Genomic DNA, 25,737 nt, shown 5'->3' on the forward strand with positions numbered 1-25,737 from the left:
CTCAGCCTGAAACCGGCCATGGCTAACATGACCCAAGCCACCACTTACTGGAACTAAGGGAGGTGGGACGGTTTCTGGGAACAGGGACTGTTTCTGGTTAATCTTGCTAAAACGGTATGTGAGTCAATGAGTTAAGACACCTGGTGATTACCAAATTCCTGATAAATAATCTTCACGTAATCTTGCCCCACCACCAAGATGTGGGTGATATCAGAAATATGTGACCCCAGGGACCATAAAAATTGCTGTGTGACCGTGACTAATGTCTAAAAAATATAAAAGCAGCCTGAACTTTGTATTCGGGATCCGTGTTGAAACCCACTGCGTCAGGCGGATACCCGGACCCCAGCTGGCTGGAAATAAACCTCGCTTTGTGGCTTACATTATCGTGAGTGTCTTTTTGTTCCTCTGAGGGGTGGTCAACCTTGGACCCCAACAATGGAAAAAGGCTTCTCATTCTATTCCAATATTAACCTTTCCTTCTTTGGGAAATCCTTATCTTCCTATTTCATCTATATATTGTTTGGCCTTAATTTTTAAAAAGGTGAATTATTTTGTTTTTCTAAATTCTAATGTAGTTGTAAAATGCTTCAAATCTCACATCCCCTGTGGAGCTACTGAAACAATGTAACACTATGAGAAAACCACACAAATTCAGAATGCCTGTGGTTTTCAAGACAACTGGCCTGGACTCTTCAAAAAGCCAGTATTAAGAAAAACTAAAACATGCAGGGAATTATTATAGTTTGAGAAATGAAAAATCAATGAGCCTCAAAGTAATTAATTCCCCAATTGATCCTGGCTCAAAATAAAGCATCTCCTATAAAGGATTTTTCTGAATACAACTGAGGACATCTGAGGACTTAGATAATATCAGTGTCAATTTTCTCAGAGATTGATAACAGTGTTGTGATTATGAAGGAGAATGCTATTTTTAGAGACGCATACGAGTATGCAGAGGTGAAAGTCTGCAATTTAGGAATGATTCAGCAAAAAAAAAGTGTTAAATATTTATACCTAAGTAAATCAAGTATGGAAAAATGAGTGTTTATCGTTGAGTCTGGTATTGGGTAGTACTACTATAGAATTAGGAGGGATAAATCTGGATCTTATTGTTTTTGCTATTACCATGACATCATCAGAAAACTGGAATTATTGTCACGCCGAAGCACCAGGAAATCTCGCGATAGCGTAGCCTGACGGAGCGCGAAATGCGGTGGGCGGGGTGGGGAGAACGACCAACTTCCGGCCAGGCCGTTGTCTTGGTGGCGCGGCCGAGTCATCGCCGGGTTTTGCCGCTCGGTTCTCCCGTTTGTCCTCCCCCCGCCCGGGCGCGGGGGGTCGACTAGCCGCGCGAGGCGGGAGGTGACTTGGACCTTCTTCCACTCTTTCATTGCAGCCAGCGCCCTGGCCACCCGCGCCGGAGCCTGGGGTCCTGGGGACCCGCGAGGTCCGGTGTGAGGGGCCGGGCCTACGCGGGCCCGCCGCGGGGCCCCATGAGGCATAGCCTGACCCAGCTGCTGGCAGCCTCGGGCCGCGACTCCCCAGCCCGTAGCGACAGCCCGGCGCCGGCCGCGACCTGCTCGCTGCCCCGAGACCTACCCCGGGCGGCCGCGGGGGAGGAGACGGCGGCGGCCGCCTCGCCTGGCCGCCAGCAGCCGCTCGGCGACGAGGGCAAAGGGGAGGCGGGGAGAGGGAGCGGCGGCGGCGGCGGCGGCGGCGGCGGCGGCGGCGGCGGCGGCGTGGCCGCGCGCGCGCCCTCGCCCGAAGAGATGGAGGAGGAGGCGATGGGCAGCGTCCGCGGGGAGGAGGCGGAGGACATGGACTTTCTGTCCGGGCTGGAACTGGCGGATCTGCTGGACCCCCGGCAGCCGGACTGGCACCTGGATCCCGGGCACAGCTCGCCCGGGCCTCTCTCCTCGTCGGGCGGAGGCTCGGAGAGTGGCGGCCTGTGGCGAGGGGACGACGACGACGAGGCCGCGGCTGCTGAGATGCAGCGCTTTTCCGACCTGCTGCAGAGGCTGCTCAACGGGATCGGAGGCTGCAGCGGCAGCAGTGACAGTGGCGGCGGGGAAAAGAGGCGGAGAAAGTCCCCCGGAGGAGGAGGGGGAGGGGGAGGCGGCGGTGGAGGCAGCGGCGACAGCAGCCAGGCGGCGACCAAGAGTCCCCGGAAGGCGGCGGCGGCCGCGGCCCGGCTGAACCGGCTGAAGAAGAAGGAGTACGTGATGGGGCTGGAGAGTCGCGTGCGGGGTCTGGCAGCCGAGAACCAGGAGCTGCGGGCCGAGAACCGGGAGCTGGGCAAACGCGTGCAAGCGCTGCAGGAGGAGAGTCGCTACCTGCGGGCCGTCCTGGCCAACGAGACTGGGCTGGCCCGCCTGCTGAGCCGGCTGAGCGGCGTGGGACTGCGGCTCACCACCTCGCTCTTCAGGGACGCGCCCGCTGGGGACCACGACTACGCCCTGCCCGTGGGGAAGCAGCCGCCGGAGCCGCGGGAAGAGGACGACGCGGCCGGAGGAGTGTGTCTGCATGTGGACAAGGATAAGGTGTCGGTGGAGTTCTGCTCGGCGTGCGCTCGGAAGGCGTCGTCGTCTCTTAAAATGTAGGGTCAAGTAATCTGCTCTTTACCCGCGTTTACCCCTTTCAACTCCCTTACACCATGTCAAACACCTTAGTGGGACATCTTCACTGGACACATTTCAGAGGAGGAAAAAAAAAAGTAATATTGAATCTTTTAAAGTGTTTAGCTAAAAGCATGAATGTGAAACTGTAACCCACTCCTAATGATAACCTGTGACTATTAAATCTCTCTGACAGTTTCTTTTTTAGGTGATTTCCTTCCTGCCAGGCTCCGTTGTAGGGGTTACAGAACAGTCGTTCCCGCCTCACAACCTGGTAAGGATCCATCTCTTCACGTAACGCTCATGCTCTGCTGCTTTAGTCTTCTTTAATGGGCAACATCTCAATTTGTGTGTGTGTGATTTTTTTTTTCCTTTTTTTTTTTTTTTCTCTTTTTTGGAAGGTGGGTGGGGAATCTAATTTGGGCCCTGTCCACCCTGGAAACAGACTTGTGCTGGTCAATAATGTATTTAAGATGCTTCTTCTGGTTGAAATAGCTGCTAAATGTGTCCCCTTGTTCAGACTTGCGTGTACCTAGCTCTTCTGTCCCCAGTGTGGACATGGCCTTGGATGACATCGGTTCCAACTGTACACTGAAACCTGCTTATAGAGATACAGTTTGGAGACAGTGAAACAGGTGAAGTTGAATGGAAGTTCCGAGTTGTACAAAGTGCAAATTGGAATTCCAATTTTAGAGCAACTTTTCAAAGGTTGACAATAAGTATTTGAGGCATGCACAAACAAATGTGATAGTTATTTTCCCGGAGATGCTAGAAATCTCTTAAATATTCAAGAATGCCTTAGCTTTCAGTAAAAGATATAGAAATACAATCTATTCAGAGTGACAGATCTTAATATTTCACTGCATCAGACTCCTGTGTTTTAGTTAGAGGTAGAGTAAGAATGGTTAATGAAACGTTTGAGGACCAGCACAGTGATTATCCCATCACTGAGTAAAAATAAATTGTTGAACTCCTTTATTTTTTGTTGTATTAAAATTTTAGGTTAAATTTATGTATGTATGATTAGGTAATTGAAGGTTGTGAAATGTGAATGAAAATGTGTAAAGTGAGGCTTCACAAAGAATCATTCCATATTTCAAAAGTTTTGCTCTATTTTAAAATAATTTTTAAAATTGAGTGGTTCTGGCCACTCAATGATATGATTGACAGTATTTTCCCAAAGATGGAAGGTATTCTTCCCTTGAAGTACTCTATATTTATTGTCCACTTGTATAAATCGAATTATGAGGTCTGTCAGTATTACAGACATTAAGAAATTCTTTGTGAAACATCACTGTTTGATGAAGTGTATATGTATTTAGCATCCTTGTTTTTCTTTGTGCTAAAGTGGATACAGCTGTTGGGGCAGAAGAGACGGGACCAGCTGCTGGCCACATTTCCTGCTTTATTTTAAAAGGTAGTATAAGAAATGAGGAAAAAGAGGTAATATCAGGGCTTCTGCTGTCTTTTATTTTTAAAATGTTCATAATTAAGTATTTTCCAGCAATCCAAAGATGTAAGTTATCTTACACATAAGATGTTTTATTTTGTTGTTACTTGATTATGGAAATGGAATCCTTGTTCTTGCACAACTGTAAATGTTTTGTTGCTAGATAATATGATTTGAGACCTAAATTGGCCTCTGGTTTTCAGTGCATCACAGCATATTTTGTAAAATCATCTATTGCACTTGAGCATGAATGGGTAGTAGCCAAACTCACAACCTGGAGTGATGAACCTGCTTATACCTAAGGGCAGGAGCAAGCCCCTCACAATGCAGCTGCATGGATTTTTAGTGCCTACTGAATTACATATAAATATATATATATAGAAACCAAAAGTAGTTGGAAAAAATTATTTGAAATGACTAATTTGTGCTATCTTTATGAAATATGTTAAATGTAGCTTTTCGAAACAGAAGCCTTGAATTGAAATTTAACTAATACTTGAACATTTTTTGTATATATTTCTTTGTATATAATTTTGTGCAGTACCAATGCTAAAAATATGGTGTCATAATAAAACCAGGTTTGTTGATCTTTCAGTTATGGGCTCAAGGAATTTATTCATCTCTCACATGACATTGGAAAATAATGGACGAAAATAGGAAAAATGATTGTTGTTAATGCTGACTATGGGTCTTAATCAAAAGGTTCTGGAAGCAGTAAGTTTGTTTTTCTAAAAATTATACCACTCCCTTGGAATATTTTCTTCTAACATCAATGCTTTTCCTGCATTGTTTGAAGTTTGGGGCTGGGGAGAAACAGTAGACAAAGCTTTCTGATTTGGGATGTTTTGAAATTCCAAGTATAGATTTTTAGAATGTCATTTTATAAATGGCAGTTTGGGGAATTATGTGATTAAGAACTTTTTGAAAATGGAAAGATTAGTATGGCCTATTTTTAAAGCTGCTTTGTTAGGTTCCTATGTTTTATTAACTGTCTTTTCTTAGTTTCCATTTCATTATTTCTTTTCTAGTTTTGGTGATTTAGTAATTTTTGTCATTTTTTACATCAACTCATGGTCTTGTTTTTACATGGTAATTGCATGTACTTAGGATCTAACAGAGGCTTTAAATAAATTTGATCATATTTATGTGTGAGCACATTTTACTGTAAATGTTTGGGTTTCTGAATTTACAACAGATGTTTAATTCAGTATGTAGTAAACAGTATCTTAAAGTGTCCTATTCACTACTTGTTAATTAAAAAGTTATGATTAATATAAAACTGTTGTCTTACTATTTTTAGAAAATTGTGTTGTGAGTGGTTAGTATTTGGGTAAAGGAGATTTCTGGAATATAAATAGATTGTTTTGAAGTTTTCAGGTTTGGTTCTATTTGCTGTAATGGTTGAAAACAATTTAGTATTTGGGGGACCCTTTTGGCTTCTCCCCCTCCCCCAACTGTTCCTCTATGGTAAAATGATACAGAACTAAAGATACAGCTTTTTAATACTTTCTTTCCTTTGGTGGCAGGAATTCATACATTAGTTGAACTAACACATCATATTCTTCTATTTCTATCATTGACTTGTTTCTGCACTTCCTTGACCAAACTTAACTAAAAAGTACACATTTGTTAAAATGTAGTCACACTTCTGCTATATCCAACAAAGTGTTCAAAATATTTTAAATATTTGTGAATTTTATAATCACTAAATTAATCTCTCTCTCTTCTCTTTAAACAGCTTAGCAGTATCTGCAAAAACGAATCTTTTCCTACAACCTGTTAACTGACTGGACTGATGGTAACAAAGTAATTGTGGGAGCCATGTCGGTCAAAAATTTGGCATCTGCTGAAAAAAAAAAAAAAGAATGCCATTTTCAAGTTCCCAAATTACTTCTATACTGGTTTCACTTTCCAGAAATGGAGATATGAAAAGATTCTCTGGAATGCTTGAAAGACTTAATAGAAATACATGAGACACCATTTATACTTTTTTTTTTGTCTTTCATGGGAGTGATACTCAGTTCTTTGCATACCTTTCAAAAATTGTAACCATTGGAGAAGAGAAGTATAAAGTATAGTATTTCATCAAGAAATATTAGATTCTTTACACAATCAAGAGCACATTCTATGGAATTACATTTAGTGAACGAGAATTACATAAACAGGCTACCAGTTATCACAAAGCATATCATGAGTTTGTGTTTATTTTCTGGAATGTAAGAGCTAATTTGGAGAACAGACATCTTGCTGCATAGACTATAAAAGTTAATGTAAAGTCCTTAACTATAAAGAGTAGTCTTTTTAAATAGATGAATTGATTTGTCTGTGTATCTTTGAAAAAATGATAAAATGTATGGGTAGTTGATTGCAATTTAGGGTAACACTAGGATGTATGGATTCTGAGGTTTTGGTTCCTTGAGCTTTCTTTTGAGTACTTGACACTATTTAAAAAATATTTTGAGGTTTCTAATGGTATATTAGTTTCTACTGTTTTATATTAAAATTTCTCTAGTGTTATGTAAGGGCCTTGGTATGCTGGATGATGCGACTGGCTTATTTCGTGGTTTTACTTAATTGAAATATTTTTCTGGCTTATTACAAGTATGAAAAAAACATTGGAAACATTGGATTGTTTTATTTCGGTTTTGTGGATTATGTCAACATATTCTTTCACTTGGTCTAGATTGAGTCATTTTTATCTTACTGACTCACTTGGGAAGTAAGCAGATGATAGAGGAAGAAGAGGGTAAGTGATAGATTCTTATTTCACAGTAACTATATAGTTGGCTTTTGGATGATATTCAAAATTTGCTAAGCCCACTCCGTTTCTTGTTGTCTGAATCTTATTCGGGGCCTGTAAAGCCAGGCAGTAAAGAGCATTCCCACTTCAGTAACTGATGCTCCTACAGTACAGCTGGTTCCACAACCAAAGATTTAGGCACTAATACTTTTGGTGATCATAAATGCATACTACTTTGATGGAATAGAGTATTATAGTCAAACTTTTAAACTAATCCAATGAAATTGAACAGGTAATGATATTTGCAAGTATTTCCCCCTCCACCCTACTCACTATCAGTACAAAGTTTTAAGATCCTCCTAAATACAGTTTTACTGTTTTATCTGAGCTGGGTTTTTTTTTTTTTTTTGTCGTTCCCCCTGCCTCCATTTAGTTGCAATACAGATCAAAAAGGAGATCTTCTGTTAGAAACTTTGAGAGTGCTTTCTTTGGCCACTACAGTATTTTTGAATTTGGGTATCGTTTTGGGTAGGCTCAATACTGTCAGCCAGTCATTCCCTATTGTCTTATAGTGCCCTGTAATTTTTGTTGACCTAAAATTACTTGTTGAAAATATTTTGCTGTTTTCACAAGAACTAATTTAAAAATTTAGTCACTAAATGTGTTTGGAATGTTGTGTAATTCTGTCAACAATCTGGATTTTGGTAACTCACTTTTCCTTAGAATGTGTTCCCAAATTCTGTATCCTTGTATTACCACTGGGGTTGAATTTATAGACCCCTCTGGCTCTCAGTGTACTATAATTTAGAGTTTACAAAATATCAGCATCTTAATATAATATGAATCCTCTTTTTTTTAAGGTTGTATCTAGACAAAATGGATTGTAAAAGACACATTTTAAGTAGTTTGTTTACTAGATTGAAATATTTAGCACTTTCCTGATTGAGGCAGTGTTCTTTAGGTCTTAGTTACAAATTACTAAATTTCCTTAAGGTATAAAGCAGGTCATAGAGGGTTCATGTCATGTATCTGCCTTCTGACCAACATGTTTTGGTAGATTTGTAGCAACAAGCTAACCTGCTATGCTTATGTTGCCCATTTCTACTAACTGAAAAAAGGATTTAAGAAAATTTAGCACAGAGCTGGATATGTTGTATGGTCATAAAGCTACTCAGGAAGCAGAGGCAGAAGGATTTTGCGTTTGAGGGTAGCCCTGGCAAAGGCAGTGGGACACCCTGCCTTAAAAAGTAGAAGCAGAGGCTAGGGGCATAGCTCAAGTGGTTAAGTGTTTGCCTAGCATGTACAAGGCCTAATCCCTAGCACTGCAAAGAAAAACATTTAGTGGAGGGCAGATGTTAAAACTCCTTGGCGGCTATAGAATCCATTAAAAATGATTAACCCATTTACACATGGTATGCTAAGGAGCAAATATTCTGCGACTTTTAAGAATAGTAAGGAAACAATTTGTAATAATCAAACATAGTTATACCATTGGGTTATCTATGTTGATCATACCATTCTGTGTTCTTTAAGGATCTGATCGAATAACTTGGATTTCTGATTTTTTGAAGCAAGGCATTATTTTAAATTAAAAAAAATTTTTTGTTGTTATTACTATGAAAGGTAGAATTCTGCTTTATATAAAAGTGATAGAATGCAGGTAAAGTGGACAGTGTTGGATCTGAGAGTCTTTACTCTTGATCTTTTTACCTTGTTCTTTTTCCTTTTAAGTTACGTGTGTGAGTGTGTGTACACGTTTTTCTCTAGTTGTAAACATAAACGTATTTATTACAGAAAACTTAGGAAATCTAGAATTGAGGAGAAATCACTCATAACTACAACCCAGAGGAGATACCCATAGTAAACATTTTGGCATATTCCCTTTTTGTCTGTTGTGCATTTAGATTATAACTGTCATAATTTCTTACATAAGTTTGGTAGAGAAACATTTTATGTACCTGTTGAAAGAACAAATTTGCTATCTGAAAAACTTAAAATGTATCTTACTTCATTTGAATTTTAAATCTTTGGCAGTGTTTTTTTCTTTAAACAGTCTGAAAGCCTTTTTTACTTGCCATGATACCTTTTCTAAATTTTTCCATGTAATTTTAAGTAGTGTAAATTTATTTAACAGGTCTTAAGTCACTGTATGGAAGGAACAGTAAAGGTGTGGTCAAGAGTGTGATCTAGAATGGCACTTAACATTTTGCTTGGTACTTTTCTGTGGTATCCTTCATAAGAAAGTACTGGTCTAGACCTTAGACATTATCCAGTTTATAGTCATGTATCCACATTACCAGGTGCTACATATGGCTATCCACATTATCAAAAGCTACATATGGCTAGTGCCTAACATTTAACAGTGCAGGTACAAAACATTTCTATTGTCACAGAAAGCTACGTTGGACAGTGCTGATTGAGAGGCTGTTATACACACAAAATGGCTTAAAGAATTAAGATGAGAAGTATTTGGAAGAAGAAATTAACAAATCACTTAAAAAATATAAGTGATCTAAGGAAATGAATCTACAAGGATATTTAAGAAAGCAAAATCAGGGCAATAGGACAGTATGGCTCCTTTTTGAGTGCCTGATGTCAGGTGCTATGTTCAACAACTTATATATGTAATATGCTGGAGGAGTGGCTCAAGGGGTAGAACACTTGCCTATCAGCACAGGCTGTGAGTTTAAACCCCCCAAAACAATAAAAATTCATATATATAAGAGCTTTGAGTGAGGGTTAGGTAAGTTAACTTGCTTAATAGAAACCATACACTTCATAAGAGGTTCAAATGTGAGATTCTGAAGAACTATTCTACAATAGATGGAAGCATCAAAACATAGACTTTGCCTAAGACTTAACAAAGATACATCTTTTCAGGGGTTTAGGTTGAGATTGATTCCCTGTAAGATTATTAAATAAGTTCTAGGATTTTTCTGGACTAATGGCACAGATTCATTTCTGTACTATGAGAAAATGAAGTACAATTAACATTTGCTGTATTGATTTTTTTTGTTTGGCTCTGTGGAGTCTTCATTGAAAATTGCTATGTAGTTTTTTTTTTTCCCTCTTATATTACAGATGAAATTAAATGTCTAGTGTAAAGGAGTGGTTTAAGCAAGGGGGAAGAGGCAACATTGGGCAAATTAGAGATTTCATTGTTTTTTGTTTGCAGTGTTGGGGATCACCTCACCTATGCTAGGTAAGCTCTCTACCACTGGTTTATATCCCCACCCCTGAAGTTTACATGATTAGTCTTTATTGGAGTTCAACCTTTTGTTGCAAAAAAAAAAAAAAAAAAAAAAAAGCTATAAATAGCCTTTTTTATAACAGAATTGTACCTAATGTGATAAATTACAAGTCTGTGTATTTTTAACATAAGAGACACAGTTACTTTCACCATTTTATTTTTGTATACATATTTGCTTAAAGTCAATGAATTTCTAGGCCAGGTTCAGGTAACTGAAGGGCCTTTATAAGTAGCTTATATTGCCTGGATCCAAGGTATGCTGCAAACATGGTCTGAAGTAAAATGGGAAATAACATCCTTCTAAAGACAGGCTTAGAAATTTTAATCCAGTAAGTTAAGATGTTTCCTATCTCTGGTAGCAGGGCTGATTGATATCTGTAAGAAAACATTGAGATATTTCACTAGAAAAGAATGTTTTACCAATATCTAGTATATTAATAATACATTAATTGTAGAAGTCTTAAGATAAAATTATCTAAAGATGATCCCACACTCTTCACTGTGTAATAGTCCTAAAAGCTGTCCTGTTTTCTTTTGCCCCCATTCTCCAGTTCACCTGTCTGTGGAGGCTCACATAGACTAAACTGCTGATAAAGAGTTCAACAGTGAATAACCAGAATTACTTTGGAGTAGCAGGCTTATAGCTAGACATTTTCTGATAGAATCTGTCTTTATCTTGAGAAGTAAAACTTGATTACTTATAAGCAAAACCAAGTCTTACTAACTTGACCAAAAATTAAAACTGCCTTTGGTCTAAATGCCTTACAAAGAGAAAATACATTTGCTGTTTTAAGTTCTGAGTGAAATGCATTATTAAAAGTTTTCATTGATTATAAGAAAAATCCTACCTGGCTGCTAGGCCACCATTCAGAGGCATAGCCAAAAGAACAGGGTACAGGCCACCAAAAACAAAACCAACCAGTCCACTTCGTATCACAGTACAGGTTTCACAATTCAGATCACCTAGGAAATAAATTTAGTTAGTTCTGGAAGTGATGGTCATGATAGTTAAGCAAACATGATTTAAAGACTATAAGGTCCACTTATATTTTTATTGCATATATTTTATCAGGCACTAATACAGCAAATGTAATTCTGCACCTCATGTTCAAAGGTATAATTAGGGGCTGGAGACACAGCCCAGTGGTAGAGTGAATGCAGTCTTAGAATGGTCAAGAAACTGGATTTGATCCTCAGCACCCAAACAAAAAAGGTTATAATTACATGTATAGGTAACCTAAAATAAGAAAAACTGACAAAACCATTTTAGGAAAAAAATTCCCTAGTTGATTCTGGACATGGATATAAATCATCTCAAGACAGTTTCCAGCTTTCTGCTCTTGTTTTATATCAACAGATTTGGGCTAATATTTTCACTGTTAGTTCATTGGGCAATTAAGTGGTTTCCCTTGATCCACACTAATTATGGAAATTCAAAGTTGGTCAGATTTGGAGCAGCATTTAACAGAAAGTAAAATTTAGTTGGATTCCCTCCATGGTAATAATTTTTTTTTTTCTTTTGGTATTACTGGGATTTAAACTCAGGGCTTTGTGCTTGCCTAAAAGCACAAAGGTAGGCAAGTACTCTACCACTTCAGACATGCTTCCAACACTTTTTGTTCTGGTTATTTTGCAGCTAGAGTCTCACTTTTTGCCCACGCTGGCCTTGTACTGCAAGCTTCCCCATGTCAGCCTCCCAAGTAGCTAGGATTATGGGCATGGCTAAGTATTTTTATTTTAAATCACTAATCACAAGATTTGTGATACTCACAGCATTAAGCATACATGGTAAAATTTCAAATGTTGACTCTCCCATTTGGTAAGTGTTATGCATGCATGTAGTGCTTTAACAGATTTGCTAACATAGTCTTATTCCCCTATTTTTTCCCTTTAAGGAACTTGTCTGTAAAACATCAGTTAAAACGGAGGCATTTAAAAACAAAACAAAACAAAAGGTTTCTAGTCTTTCCAATCAATTACTGCATTATCCCATGTAGCTATTAGGTAATAATATTTAAATATTAACTAAAATTGCAAATAACATATTCCAAGGCAAACTTCTGGGTGATAGTGAAATAGAACATACCTGTACTCAAAGGTGAACTTATAAAACCTCTATAAGACACATTCGCTGTCAAATATGGGATCACTGCCATTGGTAAACCAGAAGCTATACGAGCCTTTGTCACGTGCAGGACACGCCGAAAAAGACTGTTAGCTATTAGGCCACAGAAAGCAGCATTAAGTCCAACATATGTTGATCCATATTCAAGTAGATTCCTGAGAGGGTAAGAAAAATGATTTTCATCCCATTGTGTGGGTGAAGGTCTAATTCTGGCATATGTTATAGAACTTAGTAAGTCTTTGGAAATAACTAGATAAATCTATCCCTCACAGCTCCATAAAACCAAAACCTTAAATCATGTTTTGCCTATAGATTTTCATTCTAAAAGGCTTCTGAATTTGGTCAACACTTTTAGATACAGTGGTACCTTTCAGATTTTCCTAAATATCTTTTGTGATTTTTGTAAAGGAATTAGTGTATAGAAATTTTCCCAAACCTATGTAGCAGGGAAAGCTAAAGAATTTTTGAGTTGGATGGCTCTCTTCTGAGCTCCTGGTACTTAACTCCCAATACTTACCTCTTTAGCACAACCCATTATAAGGTGGTATTATTTTATAATTACTGATTTACCTACCAGGCTTCCCTACTAGTCTAGATAACAGGTAGAAAGATGTACTCAACTTGGTTTGAGTAGCACCCGTCCATCCACAAAGTACTGTGGAGTTAATGTATTTCCTTTTCACTCATCTCTAAACCATTAGTGTCAGGTCTGGGATTTTGGGGAAGTACTGGAATTTAAATGAGACTATATGCTAGGTACTTTACCAACAGTCCTTCATTGATGAAGACTAAATGTTTTGAGATAGTAGTACTACTTGGATTCTAAGCCAAGGTATTTGTGAATTTAGAACCCTGTTCTATATTCTATACGTTACTTAGTTTGGGGAAAAAAATAATACCTGAATTTCTCACTAAATAATGGAAATACTCCAAATTTTCAGCTTACTACTTAGCTTTTTTTAAGATTTGTACAGTTTACCCTCTTGAATTTCTCATTACTTAATAACTAGCCAAATTAAAACCACACAGTACTCCAACTATAGCTTACATTCATTAAAAAAACTTTTCTAGGACCTCCTAGTTAAGCTTCCTACATTGTATATTAGGTATTAACTTTTCATGTGTTATTCTGCATTCATAATGATGACTGTCCTTTCACTTGTTGAAAACCTATTACAGCAGACTTGATGCTAAATATGCAAAAACCACAAAAAATAAAATTCTACTTTCAAGGGTTTCATAGCTGACTATTAGAAAAGAGAGACTGTATAAATTTGTGATAACAGAAGTCTATTAAAATAGTTCAAAAACTTAGGGTATACAAGATAAAATTTACAGTGTAAAGATTGCCTAGAAAATCTACCAAACAATTGTGGAATCACATATAAATGTGAGAGGCCTGTGTTTTCTAATTTCTGCCACTTAGCTTTTTTACAACTTGTATTGCCATCTGTAACACAGTTCACCCTCTTAAATGCTCTCTTTTTTCTAATTTGGTGAAGGCCCCAGTAACAGCCAGCTTTCTTCTCTTCATAGCTGCTGCCCCCTGCTAATCTGTTCTTTGCAACAATCTTTTTGGCTTTCTCTGACTTGCTGATTTGGAAAGAGACACAGGCCTCCTTTTGTTTTAGAAGTCTGTTACTTGCTTCAGGAAAACAACTAAAGTGGGCACGTGTATATGTGTATGCATGCAGTGTGGGTGTTGGTAGTGGTAAGGGATATAGAACTTAAGATTTCACCAAGTTCTTATTACTGCTTGGTTTATACGTTCTCCCTTGTTGAGAGGCTGACATCAAGATTGGAATTTGTATAGGTTTCATACCTGCAGACAGGAAGATTAATCTTCTAAAATGTGTTTCAGATACTTCCTCTTTCACCTCAATGCCAACATGCTACCCTCTGTCTTTACCAGGATACCTATGCTAGTTTGTTTACTGGACTTCCTCTTTTCTTTTTACTTATTTTCCAAAAAGCAGTTATTAATGTTCATTAGAAAAGCCAGTTGGATCACAGTTTCCTGCTTCAAATCCTGTTTCTTATGTCCACTAATGTACTTTAGTAACACTGGTTCCTCAAATATGATGAACTCTATAGCCCAGCATATGCCACTCCTTCTACCTGAGATAATGTCCCTCCCTCTTCCCAGGCTAGCTCCTTTTCAGTCTTATAAAGGTCTCATTCTCATTTTAAATGTAACCTAGTGAGATTTTACTGATTGCCAAAGAGGTCTAAGGACATTTTGGGGAAGTATACTCCAGTTGCCTTGTGTTGTCTTAAAAAAAAAAAATCAGTTTGTTTCTTACACTACCATTTTGTCTTTAATAATATCTTAAAGATCTTTAGCCACGATAATTTTTCTCACATTTCCTGTCTTCTAGCCACATGTATTCCATGGTATTCTTTTAGACAGGTTAGCATACTGACGGAAAAGAACTGAGAAAGAAGACAATTATTTAAATGGGTCTATAAAGGTTTACATTTTTCTGTACCAGCTGAATGGAAAGACTGAATTATCACTAATCTCTAAAGATAGGAGATTTAGTCTCAGCTTCCAAAATTAGCTACGTGATATTGAGCAAAACAGTTAATTTCTTTGGGCCTCAGCTTCCTCATCAAAACAAGGGCTTGGTTTCCTTCTGATATTCTGTGTTGTTTACACTTAAGTCAGACAAATTTGAGATACTAAATCAATAATGAAAATCTTCCTGCTAAAAAATATTTTAAAATAAAGGGATCTTACCTTTCTGCTTCTGGAAGTTGGTTAATTTTTCTGGTTATGATATGAAAAATTAAGTTTTCCTTGATAGTATCATCTGGTTTATGATTTTCCATCTTGAGCATTAAAAAACCATGAAAACAACAATCTGTAGAAAAACAACAAAGCAATTTAAAGACTTGCCTGAAAATCAAAAATATTAAACTATGAAAGAGCTGTAAATTAAGTTCAGAATCTGGAAAATCAATGCATTAAAAAAAAAAAAGAAAACCTAAGTGAAAAAGAAACCAGAAAATGAAGAGCAACACATAAAGCTTCTAGGACATACAGAGTATCTTAGGATCTTTAAAAATACCTTTCTAATCATTCACAAATAGCATTTTAGAGACTTACAAAACTGACATCAAATATTAAAATCAAGAACTTGTATGTTCATTAGTAGATGTGAGAGAAAATGCCTGCAGTTGACAGAGGGGTTGTTAATGTGCAGAACACACAGAAAGGCAAGCAACCCAACAGAAAAGCTGTGTCTGAGGAATGAACCCAGGACCTCAGCATGTTAGGCAGGCACTCCACCACTTGAGCCATGCCCCCAGCCCTTTTGTTTGTTTTTGAGATAGGGTCTGGCTAACTTTGCCAGGGTTTGTCTCCAATTCTCAGTCCTACCTTTGCCTCCCAAGTTACGGATTACAGATGTGCATCACCGTAGCTGGCTGACAAGTATTTTAAAAGGCACTTCTCAAAAAGAGGAAAGTCAAATGGCCAATGAGAAAATATATCAACTTCATTACAATTAGGGAAAAATAAGAGCACAGTAAGATACAGCAAGTACCCACAGGTTAACTATAATTAAAATCTGACAATTTCAAATACTGCCAAGAATTTAGGACAATTGAAACTCGTGTAAGTTGTGCCTCAAGTGGATGTAACCACTTTGGAAAATAACTTGGTATTTAGTAGGGGGAATACACATATTCTACAATTTCACTTCCAGGTTAGGAACACCTTAAGAGCCAGGGTCAGCACATTTTTCATAAATGGTCAAATAGTATTTTAAGCTTTGCTGAATTTTTTTTTTAAGTTTAAAATTGTGAAAATCATTCTTGGCTGACTGGCTGTACAGAAACAAGCTTTAGAATGCATGTGCCCTACACTGCCAATAGTTTGTTGATCTCTGCACTAGATGGGTTCATGAATGTCAGAGTGAGGGAATGGCGAATGCGTTTTAATGTAAAGATTTGGTTAACTAAACAACACATTTCTGAGTAATAGTTAAGAAAAGCAAAGGTTCTAAGGGCCATAATGGTGCAGGCCTGTAATCCTCACACTCAGGAGGCTAAAGCAGGAAGATCATGGGTTGGAGGCCAGTGTGACTGGATAGCAAAACCACAGAAGTCCAGGAATAACATGGTTTATGAATCAAACTCTGCTGATCCACTAGCATTGGGTTTCATCTGCTACGAGATTAATTTATAGCACTACTTTAACATTTCTTGAGTAACTTTTACATATATAAGTCATTTGAAATTCCTTATTTCTAGACTTAAAACTAACCTAATAAATAAAATACAGGTTTAGAAATTTAGGTTAAGTGTCTAGGACTCAACTTTTTGAGGGCCTTGGCTTCCCTGCCATACAGCACTGCTGAGAGGGGTAGGGTGGGGAAACATGTAAACAAATACAGTTATATATAAAGCGTGTGATGTATATATCAGAAATTACTTTCTTAAAATGTCCAGCCCGGGACTATCACCAATTGTGATGTTCTTGGTTTTGTGAAAACCCCATTTCTACCGTGTTCCTATTCGAAGTCACCCTTAATTCGGTAAGGGTCCTGACTGGACAGCCCTGGTAGGGTATTGTATTCCATAAGTCATAATAAACCCCTATTAAAGACAACCCCACCTTTAAATACCACAAACACTTCAAAAGGTTTTTGCAAGATCTTACCACCCTTGTAACAGCTTCCAGAGACAGGCAGCAGGTTAAAAAGAACCTTTGAAAACTGAATTCGGCCAAGGTCACCCTGTAAACTGGCAGCGATCCTGGGATTAAATAAACTAATTTAAATCTACGGTGCCTCCTCCTAGAGTGGAAGATGCAGCGATGGTCAGCACCGTAGGTCCACCTCCCCCCCTCCGTGTCTCGCTGCTGCGCTGCCACACGGAGCTTCTGCCGGCGCAGGGGCATTTACCCCAGCCCTCCCGGAATAACAGTACCTCAGGCTGCCCTCTCGGCGGCCGGCGCCTCCCCGGTTCTTGCGCTGCGGCGCGGGGACGCACTACCACCCCGGCTCCGCTCGCCCGGGCACCGCCATCTCGGCGGCCACCTGACCCACTCGCACCGCTTCCGGTGGGCGGGCTTCCGGCCGGGAGCCCCGGCGCGCTCCGCCGTGAGGGTTGGCTGCCGCGGAGGGCGCTCGTTTCAATTCCCCGCCCCCGGGACGGAGCCTGCAGAACTGTGAGACGGTGAGGTGTGAGTCGAAGGTCCTAAGCCCGACTCTTCCACCGAAAGCCGAGCTTGTGCACGCTACTTTCTGGTCGGTAGCGCCTACCTACGAGGTTGGGATGACTACATGAGAACAGCTCCGAACACACGAAGGCAGTTCTGGTCAAAAAGAAGTCTGAAAGGAGCAGAAATTCCTTTGTTCTATGGATTTTCCACCCTCCCTTGGATCCTCAGCTCTCCATGCTAGGTTGTCCCAGCGTAATCTGAGAAAGTTTGCTTTTTGAAGCGTCCTGGTGTCCTATTTGAAAGTAGGGTTGGGTAAATGTGAAAGAAAAACTGTTCAGGGAGGGAGCCTAGAGCCTCTGTCAGTCAGGTAATTAAAAACCAATGTCTTCAACCAAGCCTCTAAAGATCTTTGAGTTCTCTTCTCCACAGCCTCTTTCTTCTATAAAACAGGTGGAGAAATAATGCTCTCACAGATTATTTTGTAAAGTGAGGATCTGATAAAAATGCTTACCAAGTTTGCTTTGAAAACTCACTGAACTTTATCAAAGGAGATTGGTATTCAAGATAAAGAGGAAGGCTTCACAGGCAAGGTGAGTAGTATGAGAGCCCCCAACTTCTCCCAACGCCTCGACTGAGGTTGAGCTACGTCAAATCATCTGTAGTCAGAACCAAAACAGTTCCTCAGATTCCTCGGTAGAAAGTTTCTGAGAAAAGCAGACAAAGCCTGGGAAAACCAACTTACTTAGATGCTAACTATATTTTGAGTTGTAAATATTTTATTTTTCTGCTACTCCATTTCACACTCTTATTCTAATTTCACTCTTAGTGGTCTGAAGCCAATTTTGAAATTAATAAATGTTCTTGCTGTACAGTGTCTGTATTACGGCATCATTGATTAACAAAGGAAATTTCGCATATATAGATTTAAACAAAGGATAAAGCTAACTATATACAAAAGAATAGTGGAAAAATTTTTATTAGGATATATTCGTTGTACAGGGGGATTCATTGTGACAATTCCAAATAGGCTTACTTTGTACACTGGTTAGAATGCCCCACCATCTCTCCCACTTTGATCCCCTCCCACCCCACTTAAACCAGTTGCAAGAGGCTTCATTGTTCTGTTTTGTTTATGAAATCTCTCAACCATATTCCCTCACCTTAATCTCCTTCATTCATCCTTCCCCTCACACAAGTACCCCCCCACCCACACATTGTACCTATTTTACAGTCCTGTCTTTTGTTATTTCAAAGTTGGTGTTCAAAGGGGTTTCTCGATGTATCTGCACTGTGAGTATACTTTGGTCTGTTCAACCCCTTCTATTACTCTTCTTTGCCTCTTTCCTCTCACCACCCCCCCCCCACCCCCTGCAATTTTCAGCAGCTTTCAATACATATGCTTATATCCTCTAACTTCACAGATGTTATATACAATGACACTCTGTTGTTCCCTTTCCCTCCTTCCCTGAGTTCCATAGTGTAGTTACAGTATTACAAACATGTTCTACATATACACTTGTATATGATCATGTTTATTTTTGTGTATATGTTTATCTTTTGGATCTATCTTCCACAGGAGAGAAAACAGCTGCCTTTATCTTTCTGAATCTGACTTGTACTTCACTTAACATGATGTCCTCCAATTGCATCCATTTACCTTCAAATCACATGGTGTCATTCTTCCTTATGACTAAAACTTAATAAGAATAGAAAAATTTAAGTAAGTAGAGCATGAGGGATGAGTGTCAGAAAGTGTAAGGTCTCTTAGGAAATGCTTAATAGGTTGGCTTGGCTACAATATATTACGAAGGCAGGAGAAAGAAGAGGAGCTAAATCTTCTGCTATAGGAAATGTTCAGTTTCTAGACTTTGAGATCATTGGTCACTAGTCACTATTTACTGTCACTGACTCCTAATGAATTTGTGACTCTGGTGCATATTGTACAAGACAGCTGGTAGTAGAAATTACATGAAGATATGTTTTTACATCAGATTATAATATATGACCTAAGATTATTTAATGTCTTCTCATGGATCTGAATAAAATCCCAAATCCTTAACATGGTCTGTAAAACCCTCCATAATCTGGCTCCATTTGAAGATTACTTTCCCAAGTGGTCTTGATCCATTTGAATACTCATTTTTTTTTTTTAAGATACTTTCAACTTTTGTTCCTCAACTCTCCAAACTTTTTGAAGCTGTAAATCCTTTAGCCATGCTGCTGCTTCTTCACCACTCTCCATCTCTAGATTTTACATGGCTGGCTTCTTATTCTTCAAGTCTCAAATTAATCAAACCTTGATTTTCTTTGACCACCAATCTAAATTTTTCCTAAAGTCTTTCTCATTATTGTTTCTTTAAAAGCACTAATTTATTTCTTCTTTCAAGATTTAATGAGTACTAGTGTTTCACTAACTTTAGGAGCTCACAGAATAGTGAGAGACATATAAGCACAACAAAATTGTAACTGTGTGTTCTATCCTATTTTTTGAGATATGTAGAGGACACTGGGACATCTAGCTGCCTGGACTATCCACCTTTCAAGAGAAAAACTGATTCTTGGGAGGCAACTCTCAATGGCATTGCTAAATCTTTTGTGTCCTGGACTATCCTTTTGAGGATGTTTGCATAGTAGTCTTTGAAGTTTCAGATTTTGTTTCCCTCTGCAGGTTTGTTTTCTGAAGAAGATAAGTATTCTGTCTTCCTTAGGAACAAAGTTTGAACAAGTTTGCCTGTAGCCCCCTTGTAAAAGTTGAGATTTACCTATGCTTGGTGTTCTTCAACTAGCACCCACCTGGGCCCACCTCTGCATAACCTCTGTGGACTTGAGTGTCCAGGTGAAGCAGTGCAAGCGTGGACGCTCATGATGCCTACTGTGCCATTTCTAATAAACTCTCTAAATCTATTGGGGCTCATTGTCTCACTACTGGCTGAATCAATGGAAGTAGTGCAAGTCAACCTAGTAGATGTCATCATGTTACTGCTTAGGAAACTGATTTTTACAACTGTACATTCCAGTACAGTAGCCACTAGCCACAAGTGGCTACTGAGCACATGAAATACAACTAGTCCAAACTGAGGTTTGATGTAAGTATAAGACATTTACCAGGTTTGGAGATTTACTACACAATTTTTTAGGTTACATGTTGAAGTGATAATAGTTTAAATAAAATATATTAGGCTTAATATAATGCATTACGAAAATTAATGCCATCTTATTTCTTCTTGCTTTTTAGATCTGGCTACCAGAAAATGTAATAGTATATATTGTATGATTTATATTACATTTCTGGCAGACAATGATTTAGAAGCTACATTTAAATTCCATTAGAAGGTAAAGACTATGGCAATAAGTACACAGTTAAATATAGCAAATAATAAATGATTATAACACATTTCAGAAATTTTAACTTTCTTCTTCCAAAATTTCTGAGCAACTGATAAAAAGTATTTTATCAATCTTTAGTGTATATCCATCTTAGGGTTGATTGACCTTTAGGCTCCATAGTGCCAAGGAAGTCTATAATTGCAGTTTCAGAACTTGCACAGATCTAAACATTTATTTTCATGGAAGTATAAAGTGTTGAAATTAGTTCCTAGTCTTCCTTTCACATTTTTGTTTTCCATCTCAAGGTTTAAAGCAAACTCTAAAATCACAGTGTTCTCCCTAGGATGGCATGAATGGAATTCTGTTGGGGCTTCTCTCTACCTGTATGTGCTTCTTAATTATGAGAAACTGTAAAACTACCAACTGCTACAGAATAATGGGAAATAAAGTTGAAAAACAAAAACTGGAGTGTGGAATACCTTAGATGGCAGGCTAACAACCTGCCCCTTTCGTTGTTTTGTTTGCAGGAAGACATTTCTTATTAAAAATGGAAGTGGCATAATCATAATTTCACTTTGAGAAGATTCACGAAAAATGGTAGAGAAAAAATGAAAGTGATGAGAGACATGGAAATTAGCTAAATGTCTTCAAATAAAGAACTCAAAGACATCTTACACTCCAAATTGAAAATCAAGTGTGTTTCCACTTGTGCTCTCTGGATCTCCACTGCTTCCTAGCTCAGGGCTTCAGAAGCCTTATGCCTCTACATTACTCTAAAGGCTAACTGACTATGGACATCTACTGATTCTCCTCCTAAATATCCTCCATCCCAGTCATCTCGCATATTCCACTTTTGTCCTCATTCCAGCCATTCTCCATATGGCATCTTTGGAAATGTGTTATTTCAATTTAGCTGAACGTGAGCTGTACATAGCAAGCGGGGGGGAGGGAATGGAGCTACAAATCTGCAATGCCTGGGTATTGGATCAGAAAAGCACACTTTTTTTTTTCGAAAGAAGGAAACTAAGAACAATTTGTCACATTTTTTCTTTACTAAAAATGAACATAATTGTTGATTTTGTGTAAGCCTTGAGAAATTCTGAGAGACAATAGATAATTTCAGTCTCTCATAGCTTGTGTGATTTTTTTCTAACAACAAAATATTGGTACATAAAGTAGCCAATCCATGGGGGAAGAGGGAATAAAGGAGAATGACGGAGGGGGTGAACTCAACTGTGATAAACTGTAAGAAATTTTATAAATGTTACAATGTACTCCCAGTACAATAACAATAAAGTATAAAAAATAGCTAATCCAATTTAGAGAAAATGGAATCTGACCACCTTCATTACTACTACCTTAGTGTATTATCATCTGTCATCTGAACTACTTATATAATCCTGTGTTGCAAAGAAATAGTCAGTGGCTCTGACTTCAGTGCAACATTAATCTCCTGAAAGAAGTTGATCCAGAAACATTTCAGTTTTTGAAGATGGTATTCAGAAAACAAGAGGACTTTCAGCTTCTGGAAGTGATAGAGTAGCTTATATTGGACAGATCCTGTTGTTAATAGTGATAAACTCTGTACAATAAAGAGATTTTATTTTTGAAGACACTGGAAGCAACCCAAAGCTTGTCAACACAGAAGGGGATATAATTCTTTTTTTCTCTTTTGCTGGGGATTGCACCGAGGCTACATGCACACCAGGCAAGCACTCTACTACCAAGGTATATCCTCAATCCAGGGGGATGTAATTCTTGAAAGGAGAAAAATGCTGTACAAGATCACATTTATCAAACTTTTTTCTTGAGAGCATTACTAACCCTTTGTGGTGTATGGGAAGTAGAGTATTAGTTTAAAGCAGTATTCTTTCCATTCTAAAACTTCAAAGGTTGAAGTCTGAGAATGTCAGAAAAACTGGAAATTGAGAGGCAGGGACCTAGAAAGGGGATCCACTAGAAGGGGGATGGGAGAGGGCAAACTCTGTCTAGAAAATTTCCTAAAATCTTTGGCTGACTTGACTGCATGTACACAGGATAAGATCTCAAGAAACCAGCAGACATTGACAGGAGTTTCAACAGATGTCTGAGGCACTGGAGACAGTGTTTTGAATTTAAATATTTCCAAGTTCTACAGAAGGGTGAAAACTTTGGGTATCCCACTAAACTCCAAAAGGAGTTTAGAAGCAAAGTCTGCATCCAAGGCCTAAGCTTATACTCTAGAACTGAGGGCAAAACCAACCCAAATCAATGATTAAAAAAATTAGCAAAGGAAAATAAAAAAGAGGAGGAAAAAAAAAAGTAAAGATGAGTGGAAATCGAAAAAAAAAAAATGAAGAAAAAATCAAATGTGGGCCAGGCACTCTGGTGGCTCACACCTGTAATCCTAACTACTCAGAAGGCAGAGATCAAGAAGATCATGGTTCAAGGACATTCCAGGCAAATGTTCACGAGACTGTATCTTGAAAATATCCAACAGAGTGGCTTAAGAGTGCTTGCCTAGCAAGTGTGAGGCTCTGAGTTCAAATCCCAGTACCCAAAAAAGGTGGTTCTTGAAAATAATAAAATCAATAAGCCCTACTAAGACTATAATCAAAGGAAGGATCTTTTTTGGATTGAAAGAGAGGATATTAATACAGACTTTCAACCTAGTAATAGGATAAAGAAGGAATACTGTGAATAACCTTAACCCAATATACTCAGCACTGTGGGTGAAATAAATTGTTTTGTCCAATTGTTAATTGTGTGTAGAGAGTTACAATTTATTTATTAAAATATCTTGGACTGTACAACCTTGCCAGATAAAATAGGATTTTATTTATTTATTTATATTGTACTGGGGGTAACTGTGGGATTTATTAAAATTCTTATAATATATCAAATATATCATAGTTGAATTTACCCCCACCACCATTCTCCTTTATTCTCTCCTCTCCCCATTCCTGGAATAGTTTCTACAGTTCTCATTTTTCCACTTACATACATGTGTACACAGTATTTGTACTATATTCACCCTCGTACACCCTTTCCCCACATTCTCCCCCTCCCACAACCCCCCAGACAGGATCTGACCCTCCTGTTCTCTGATTTTGTAAAAACAAAAAGATTTTATTTTTGTTTGTTTAAGATAGCTATACAGGGAGTTTCCTTGTGACATTTCTACATATATATGTATTGTAACCTGAATTGGTTTATCTCCTCCATTTTTCTCCTTTCTACCTTAGTCTCCTTCTAATGGTGATTTCAACAGGTTTAAAAATTCTATGGTTATTCTCGTATAGGAAGTACATCAACCATATTTACCTTCTTCTTTTACTCTCTCTTTTTTGTATGTGACCTCCTTAGTGTGACCTGTTTTTCATAATACTGCTTGTATTTGTATTAGGTCTGTATTCCACATATGAGAGAAAACATGCAGCCTTTGGCTTTCTGAACCTGGCTAACTTCACTTAAGATAATGTTCTCCAGTTCCATCCATTTACCTGCAAAGGACAAAGTTTCATTCTTCTTTATGACTGAATAAAATTCCATTGTATATATATAACACATAAAATAGGATTTTTAAACAAAAAAAGTTTCATTACTTATTTTCTAATCTGGCTGCCTTTTATTTCCTGGCTCTACCTAGCCCCACCCACTTACTGCACTGGGGAGGTCCTCCCATGCAATGTTGATTAGAAACCTTGAGAGCAGACATTCTTGCCTTGTTTATCTTAGAGGGAAATCTCCCAGGATTTTGCCATTAAATGTGATTTTAGCTTAAGTTTTTTTTTAATACTCTTTAAAACTTTAAGGAAGTCCCCTTCTACTCTTAATACACTTGAGTTTTTTTTTTTTTTTAAATCATTATCAGGTGTTGGGTTTTGTCAAATAGTTTTCCTTTTTCTGTTGAGGTGACCATGTTTTTTTCTTGCTTAGTTTGTTATATTGGATGATTTTCTTCAATGAAAATCACTTTTGTATTCCTGGAATAAACCTTGGTTGATCATGATCTCTCTGTATACATATATATAGTAGTACATATGTATGTGTAGAGAGGAGAGAGAGATAGATATGTATTTGGCTTGCTAAAATTTTGTTAACATATTTTGCATCTATGTTCATGAGGAATACTGGGCTGTAGTTTCTTTACATTATCTTTGCCTGGCTTTGATGTTAGGATAGTAATGGACTTATTAAATGACTTATCTTCTGTTTTTGGGAAGTCTGTATCATATTGGTATTATTTCTTCTTAACATATTTGGTAGAATTCACCAAAGCAAAGTCTTCTGAGCCTAGAGTTATTCTAATTGGGAGGATTTTAACTACAAATTCAGTACTTCTGGTATCTGTATCTTTTTAAGTGAATCTCACAAGTCAAAATGAAATGTTCATTTCATTTAAATTTTCAAATTTATTAAATCATTCAAAAGTATTTCCTTACTGTCCTTTAAATATCTGTAGAACCTGTAGTGAGATATCTTTCTTTCTTGATACTGATGATTTGAGTCTTCTTTTTTATGCCTGATCAGCATATAATTTTTCTGATCTTCTCAAATAGTTAGCTTGTGTTTTCATTGGTGTATTTTTCTGTTTTCTACTTAAATTTTTTTTGTCTCTGGTCTGTATTATTTCCTCTCTAATTCTTACCTGAGGTTTAAGTGGCTTCTCTTTCTCTAATTTCTTGAAGATGTATGTAGGAGAAGATGTATGTAGGGGAGGTCACTGATCTGAGATCGTTTCTTCCTCTAATATGTGTGTAGTATTAAAAATTAGCCTCCAAGTGCTGCTTAAGGGTATCCCACAGATTTTTAAAATGTTGTGAATTATTCAGTTCAAAAGACTTTCTAGTTTCTCTTTGATTTTTTCTTTGGTTTCCTAATATTTCTAGTTTTCCATGTATACATTCCTATTGATTTCTAATTCAATTCCATTGTCAGAGAATATAAAGGAATATACTTTATATGATTTGAATCTTTTTAAAATTTATTGAGATTTACAGTGCAGATTCTAGTCTAGGTGTTTCATTTATGCTTGAAAAGGAAGAATACTCTGATGCTGTACCAAGGAGTTCCTG

The 25,737-nt window shown here is 38.0% G+C and overlaps 2 protein-coding genes across 13 annotated transcripts; one reads left to right on the forward strand and one right to left on the reverse strand.

Moving 5' to 3' along the window:
- The first annotated feature begins 1,233 nt into the window (after window positions 1–1,233).
- On the forward strand, window positions 1,234–6,254 carry Crebzf (CREB/ATF bZIP transcription factor). 12 transcript variants are annotated; one of them, XM_074081731.1, is made up of 4 exons: window positions 1,234–2,599; window positions 2,815–4,035; window positions 4,664–4,782; window positions 5,807–6,254. In XM_074081731.1, the coding sequence occupies exons 1-2, from the start codon at window positions 1,497–1,499 to the stop codon at window positions 2,828–2,830; spliced, it is 1,119 nt and encodes a 372-aa protein (XP_073937832.1). In that variant the 5' UTR covers window positions 1,234–1,496; the 3' UTR covers window positions 2,831–4,035; window positions 4,664–4,782; window positions 5,807–6,254. The 12 variants fall into 12 exon arrangements, with proteins under 12 accessions (XP_073937832.1, XP_020036181.2, XP_073937836.1 ...); XM_020180592.2 differs by lacking the exon at window positions 5,807–6,254 and having other exon boundaries at window positions 2,815–3,253; window positions 3,967–4,035; window positions 4,664–5,347; XM_074081735.1 differs by lacking the exon at window positions 5,807–6,254 and having other exon boundaries at window positions 2,815–2,892; window positions 3,139–3,253; window positions 3,967–5,347.
- A 3,944-nt stretch (window positions 6,255–10,198) lies between these two features.
- Tmem126a (transmembrane protein 126A) lies at window positions 10,199–17,265 on the reverse strand. The gene is made up of 5 exons (XM_020180586.2): window positions 17,119–17,265; window positions 14,924–15,047; window positions 12,145–12,338; window positions 10,907–11,021; window positions 10,199–10,433 (listed from the first exon to the last, which is right to left on the reverse strand). Exons 2-5 carry the CDS (start codon window positions 15,022–15,024, stop codon window positions 10,241–10,243), a joined length of 603 nt encoding a protein of 200 aa, XP_020036175.2. The 5' UTR covers window positions 15,025–15,047; window positions 17,119–17,265; the 3' UTR covers window positions 10,199–10,240.
- Window positions 17,266–25,737: the final 8,472 nt, after the last annotated feature.

Source organism: Castor canadensis, chromosome 1 (assembly GCF_047511655.1).
Source record: "Castor canadensis chromosome 1, mCasCan1.hap1v2, whole genome shotgun sequence".
Classification (NCBI taxonomy): Eukaryota; Metazoa; Chordata; class Mammalia; order Rodentia; family Castoridae; genus Castor; species Castor canadensis.

Excerpts from the sequence above, each read along its gene's own strand:
- Tmem126a (XM_020180586.2), bottom strand. The coding sequence starts at position 15,024 with ATGCTCAAGATGGAAAATCATAAACCAGATGATACTATCAAGGAAAAC. Across the intron at positions 12,339-14,923 it reads CAACTTCCAGAAGCAGAAAG|GAATCTACTTGAATATGGAT; the intron begins GTAAGATCCCTT and ends TTACCCTCTCAG. Across the intron at positions 11,022-12,144 it reads AAGTTCACCTTTGAGTACAG|GTGATCTGAATTGTGAAACC; the intron begins GTATGTTCTATT and ends TTTATTTCCTAG.
- Crebzf (XM_074081721.1), top strand. The coding sequence starts at position 1,497 with ATGAGGCATAGCCTGACCCAGCTGCTGGCAGCCTCGGGCCGCGACTCC.